Raw genomic sequence first — 6590 nt, 5'->3', positions numbered from 1 at the left:
AGAAATAAATTATATATAATATATATATATATATATATATATATATATATATATATATTATATATATAATATATATATATATATATATATATATATATATATCTTTCCAATTTGCATATGAGGTGCAGTCAATATAAGATTCTAATCACTAGTTGATAAGCATCAATACATGAAAATGTATTGATGAAATAGGTATTCTACAACTTAGCCAAGAAAGAAAGATGTGACTGATTGCCTTGCCTTGCTGTTGGGGTTTTCATATTATAGTTGAGAGAGAGAGAGAGAGAGAGAGAGAGAGAGAGAGAGAGAGAGAGAGAGAGAGATGAGAGAGAGAGAGAGAGAGAGAGAGAGAGAGAGAGAGAGAGAGAGAGAGAATGGAGGGAGGATCATGCCTAAAACACATCTATCTCCACTGCATTTTCACATATTGCAAACACAAAAGTTGCTGCACCACCTATGACCCTACCAAAATCATGCATTTTTTTTTTTTATTAAGAATTTAATTTAAAATGTTTAGTGGAGTGTTTAGTGGAGATGAAAGCTAGGACATATCAGTTTATGAAATACAAAGCTAGATGATTCATTTAGATGTCAAGAGTAAAGGCTAAAAGAACTGTCTAGGCTAAGTGATGTCATCAGCAAGTATCCTTGTATACTACCTATTTAATATAATTGTCGAAGTGGACAATTATAAAGGCCCCTATACACTGTCAATCATGATTGTACAATATTCATGATTGCGCAAGCATATCCTGTGTGAGTGGGCGTGATTGAGTGTTTGCGCAGATGATTGAGGAATTTCCGACTCGGTTTGATTTTGTAAGCTCAATCATAGTAGTTGCACCATCATGAGTTATAGTCAGTGGCGATGATTGCGCCAACAGCTCAGTCTTTCCTTGTTAACCATGGCGAGCACACTGGACACTAAGGAATTTTGGAGGGAGTTCATCCAACTATACAGAGATTTTCCTGCTTTGTGGAAAGTAAAAAGTGACGAGTACAAGAACAGAAGCTTAAAAAGTGAATGCTACGTGAAATTAATTGACAAAATCAGAGAAATTGACCTAAATGCCATTCGTGCCACAGTAACCAAGAAAATAAATAGTTTACGTTCCAACTATCGTCGAGAACTGAAGAAGGTGATGAACAGTGTGAAGTCCGGTGCTGGGTCAGATGATGTTTACAAGCCTTCACTGTGGTACTTCGATGAGCTCGCATTCCTTCGCGACCAAGAATTGCAGCAAGGAGTGTCAAGTCTGGATGATGGGGAACAAGATGGTAATGAGGGATCAATAGATCATACTGTAAGTATTCCCCCTTTTATTTTCATAATAACATAATTAGATTTGTAATATATATATATATATATATATATATATATATATATATATATATATATATACTATATATATATATATATATATATATATATATATATATATATATATATATATATATATATATATATACAGTGCAACCAATTAATTTCTTATTCATTACCTAAAGCCAATGTAAATGACAAATAGCACCAGGGACATAATACATAACCTTTGATAACATAGGTATATAAATAACTTTTGTTAACATTATGTATATAATGTTATATAATCAAACAAAAGTTGGCAGTCAAATAGTGTAATCCATGATTTTGACATTGACAAAGATTATAGAATACACAAATGATTTTGCATTACATGTCAATCCTAGACTCCTGCCAAGAAACAGACCCTTCGTTATTGAAGTAATTACAAAATGCATCCCTTACAGTCTTAGCAGACGAAGTAGCATTACGAGAACATGTTGGTGCCAGCGGAATAGGTTGCTTGTCAGATCTAAAATTCCCTTCATTACCCTGCGTCCTACTCACATCGTCTACACCAAATCCGGGATCTAGATATGCTTGCACGTTTCGTTTCCTTAAGTAGTTATGAAGATAGCAAAATGCCATTACTATTGTTGTAGCTTTTGCTGGACATACATTAATGGAAGACAAAAGAACTCTAAATCATGATGACATTATTCCAAAAGCATTTTCAACAATCCGTCGAGCTCGTGACAGTCTGTAATTATAGACAGCTTGTGATTTTGTCATTTGTTCTGTGTGCAAAGGGCTTCATGAGGTTATCAAGTAAAGGAAAGGCATCGTCTGCAATGAATACATATGGCATAACTCCAGGGCACCCAGGCATGGCGTTTGGCTCTGGAATATTTAACTGCTTTTCTTTCAGCCTCTTACCAAATTTTGTGTTTCCAAACACCCCACCATCCGATACTCTACCATTGGCACCTGCATCAACCATCATAAATTCATATCTGGCATTAACAACAGCCATTAACACAATGCTGAATGTATGTTTGTAGTTGTAGTAGTATGAACCAGAACCACAAGGTTTCTTAATTTGCACATGCTTCCCATCGATCGCCCCGATACAATGGGGAAACTGCCAAGTCCTCTCAAATGCTGCAGCAACTTCTAACCATTCGTCTGATGTTTTGGGGATCTGTAATAAAGAAATAGATAGAATTTGAAATAAATGTCAATGTTTTATCATATTAATTTCCGTTATTGTTGTTATGAATTTCATAAGTTATATCTTTACCCACCACTATCTTTATAAAAAAAGTAAACTTTGACCGTTATTATATACTCCTATTATTTTGCAGGAGCCGTCCACATCTGCCACAGAGTCACAGGAGGTATATTCTCATACCTCAAAGAGGACAAAGAAATGTGACATGGAAAGTAAACGTTACGAAGCACTTTCCCTTGCTTGTGCACATCTTCAACAGAGTAACGACTCCATTGATACACTAGCAAGGAGCTGGGCTCAAGAATTCCGGAATGTGACTGCAGAACAGCAAATATATGCAAGGAAGGCTATTAATGATATTCTCTTTGAGGCTCGTTTAGGCACATTGCACAGACATAGCGTGAAAATTAATGAAAATGCTGATGTTCACACTAGATCTTCCACGCCTTTTTGTGATCTTTCATCCGAGACCAATTCAAATACCAGTGGACTTAGCACTACTCAGGGGAATATTGCCACTAATGCAGATGTGGAAGGAGTGCGTGTTTACAGAACGGTGGCAGACCTTCTTAGTGATCCCCATTACAGCTTATAAAATAACATACATTATGGCACATTGGTGGTGGAAAATAAGTATGTAGGCTTATTGTTTATTTTTCGTAAGCAATCAATCAAGTTCATTTTCACAGTAGGTAATTAACTTACGTAACAGGTCAAAGTTAGTATATATACATTTTTTTCTCAAATAGTCTTAAAACAATGTTATGATACCCAATAAATCGTATTTCTTTAAACTGTACGTAATTCACCTTACCTTAATATGCTCCTTCAATACAGTGATGATGGCATTACAGGTTTCCATAACGATACGACCAAGACTTTGTGGAGAGATGGCAGTGGCGAACACAAGTTCCTGAAATGTTTGTCCAGTAGCTAAGAATCGTAGAGTACTGGAAAGCCTTTCACTGGGTGAAATGGAATCTCTCAGCTTAGTATCCGTTTTCTGTATCAGAGGCATAGTCTTTTCTAGCAAATCCATAAATGATTCTCTGTCCATACGTAAAAAATTTTTGTAATCTGCAGGAGCAGAGAGAAGCAATTCCTGTAGGAGGTTTTCATGTGTGAATTTATTTCTTTTTTTAAGCCACTCTTTCATCCACACCTTTCTTTTCACAATTTTCTTTTCCTTCTTCATCGTCTAAAGCCAGCAGAATGGCTATACTTGCAGCCGCTTTACTCATCTTCACTCCACAAACTGCAACAGGTAAGTAATGATTGTTCAATCTTACTCATAGTGTGTGGCCCAAACACTGTTTGCACAATCTCGATGACTGTGCAATCATGATTGACAGTGTATAGGGGCCTTTAAGAATGAATAAAATCACTTCCCCTTGAAACATCTACTTTATTTGAATCATAAAATGCAGTGTAAATACTTTGCAATCCTCAACACAATGCCCAGAAGACAACGCATGTATGAGCCTTGATCCTCAATTTAGTGTTAATGTAACTTTTGCTAAATAAGTAATTCATTATATGCATATGCACAGATATCTAAAATGTGGTTTGACTATAGTTTGAACAGATCTAGGAAAGAAAAAGACCAGAAAGAAACAGAACAATTATTTAATAAAGCCATAGCTTCAAGGTTTTATTCTTGAGAGAAAAACAGAAAAGATAACTTGTGTTATCAAAATATGTTACTGAGAGAAATTAGAAGACTTCTTCCATGAATAAAGGAAAGGAAAATCAGAAGGGAATCAGAATGGGAAGACAGATTCATGCATGCATTCATATATTGCAGAGATAAAGCACAATATAAACTGGCAGATGTGATATGGACAAACAAGAATGAGGGAGTGAGAAATGGAATACATAGCACCTCATAACAGCAAAAATTCAACAAGATGCACCATTAATTACAACACCAAAAATGTGCTTAAAGAACAGAAAAATAAACTCTAAAATGTAATTTTTTTTCAATAAAATTCATGTACATATGAATAAATCAAATTATGTGAAACAAGTTATACTGGCCTTCTATTATTCCAATTATTGGTAAAACAATAAAAGCTTCAATTAGTGGTGCTGTGTTATAATAAAGGGAGTACACATAAAATATATCAAATTAAGTAACTACTTCTAAAACTTTCTGCCATATGCCATGATGCATTTATGCAAAATAATGAGCTAATTACTTATGATGAGGGCATACTATTATACCCATCTATCAGCAGCAACTTAAAAAAGACCAATCACTGCATTTCCATTAAAAAATTTTCATCAGGCATACAGACGGAAAAGAATCCAGACTACCTATTAATAACAAACAAAGCTTAAAACCGAGACTCAGATATATATCAGAAGAATCACTCTAATATTTACCTGAGAATCTGGTAAATCCTTGTTTACCTTCTTGATTTGTCTGCCTGACTCTCTCCGAGAGGATATCTTCCCCATCTTTTCTCCTAGCCCCGGTGAAAATGCATCTAAATTAGAGTTGCCAATCATTGGATTCATTGCGTCTGCTTTCCTCTTAATCCCCTTCTGAAAATAAAGACACCATCATGAATAACTTTTTTCCTGGAAATTAGTTCTAAAAAGGTCATCAAATTACTACATGAACACATAAACACCCTATCCATCAATTCAAATATGTCTAAAACATACTTGAACAGTATAAATACCTGTCTATGGTCTCCATAATAACTAAAAGAGCAGGCTGGATGTTTGTGTATTTAGAAAGCAGATGAAATGGTATGCAAGGGGATGATGGCTCATGGATATTTTAAAACACATACAGCACATCATAAAAATTTCAAGAAAGAACATGAAGATTTTCAGAAATAATGTTTCCAATACACATCAAAATTCATCTGCAAATGTAACATCAAATATTCTATTTGATGTTAAAGAAACTGGTACCTTAATATCAACTCATTAGTATGACATATCTAAAATCTAGTGATTTGTGTATTACCGTATGTTGTGGAAATGTCTACTGTATCATTTGGCCTGTTTTAACTTGTTAAACTATAGACCAAAGCAACAAGCCATTGCCTCTAAGACTTGAGATCATAGAATACAAGATGGCTAATTATATTCCACGTCTCCTGTCTGCCTTAGCTGGCATGACTAGCTACAGACAGTGACAACAATGAAAGAACTCACATAGAAAAGTATCAATGTTTCAAGTTTTCTTAAAACAGTTTGGATCTAAGGCACCTTTGTAACTCAATTCAAACCATTCCAAGGAGAAAAACCAGTCTGCTATTCTGCCTCATTAAATATACTATAATGAAAAATAAAGGTTAAAAAAATGCTGACTATTAACAGTTTCCAACAAAAATCATACAAGATGTAAATCACATTAGTGCCAATCTGTGTCTAGTCTAGATCCTATTTGCTTCAAAAATATGTTTTCTGTGATAAGTACAGTGCATCATTTTCCTCTTAGGAATTTTATGCAACACTGCTTCACAAGGATGTCTAGTTTAAATTTCACTCTCAACATCATATCACACACTGGTAGCTGCCTAAAGAATATTATTCTAAGACAAGGCTGCCAAACCATCCATGCTAATCATCACACAGCAAAACACACAAAATATACACACCAACACTGGCAGATTGTTCATCACAGCATTACCAAAGGCAATGCTAACCCAAGACTACCCAATCCCCCAACCCACCCACAAACATGCATACACCCTGAAAGAAAGCTCCAAAGTAACAGAAAAGAGCAAATGTTGCATCAATATTTCAAGAAAGAGAGAGAGAGAGAGAGAGAGAGAGAGAGAGAGAGAGAGAGAGAGAGAGAGAGAGAGAGAGAGAGAGAGAGAGAGAGAGAGAGAGAGAGAGAGAGAGAGAGACGGAGAGAGAGAGAGAGAGAGAGAGAGAGAGAGAGAGAGACGGAAAGAGAGAGAGAGAGAAAGAAAGAGAGAGAGAGACGGAAAGAAAGAGAGAGAGAGACGGAAAGAAAGAGACGGAAAGAAAGAGAGAGAGAGACGGAGAGAGAGAGACGGAAAGAGAGAGAAGGAAAGAGAGAGAGAGAGAGAC

The 6590-nt window shown here is 35.5% G+C and overlaps 1 protein-coding gene across 9 annotated transcripts in view; it reads right to left on the bottom strand.

Annotated features, from left to right (window-relative positions):
• Positions 1–1619: 1619 nt before the first annotated feature.
• Positions 1620–6590, bottom strand: part of LOC135102032 (bromodomain-containing protein 3-like) — a 31926-nt gene continuing 26955 nt past the window's right edge. For 8 of the 9 annotated variants that reach the window (XM_064006669.1, XM_064006661.1, XM_064006667.1 and 5 more), the window contains exons 3-5: positions 4917–5078; positions 3346–3444; positions 1620–2501 (exon numbers count right to left, since the gene is read on the bottom strand). In XM_064006669.1, coding sequence (XP_063862739.1) covers positions 2067–2501; positions 3346–3444; positions 4917–5078 — 696 coding nt within the window. In that variant the 3' untranslated portion in view covers positions 1620–2066. The remainder of the gene's footprint in view (positions 2502–3345; positions 3445–4916; positions 5079–6590) is intronic. The other variant, XM_064006662.1, reaches the window with a different exon arrangement.

The sequence above is a fragment of the Scylla paramamosain genome, chromosome 7, assembly GCF_035594125.1.
Source record: "Scylla paramamosain isolate STU-SP2022 chromosome 7, ASM3559412v1, whole genome shotgun sequence".
Taxonomy (NCBI): domain Eukaryota; kingdom Metazoa; phylum Arthropoda; class Malacostraca; order Decapoda; family Portunidae; genus Scylla; species Scylla paramamosain.
The sequence above is the reverse complement of the archived record's forward strand: the minus strand, read 5'-3'. Positions and strand labels throughout refer to the sequence as shown.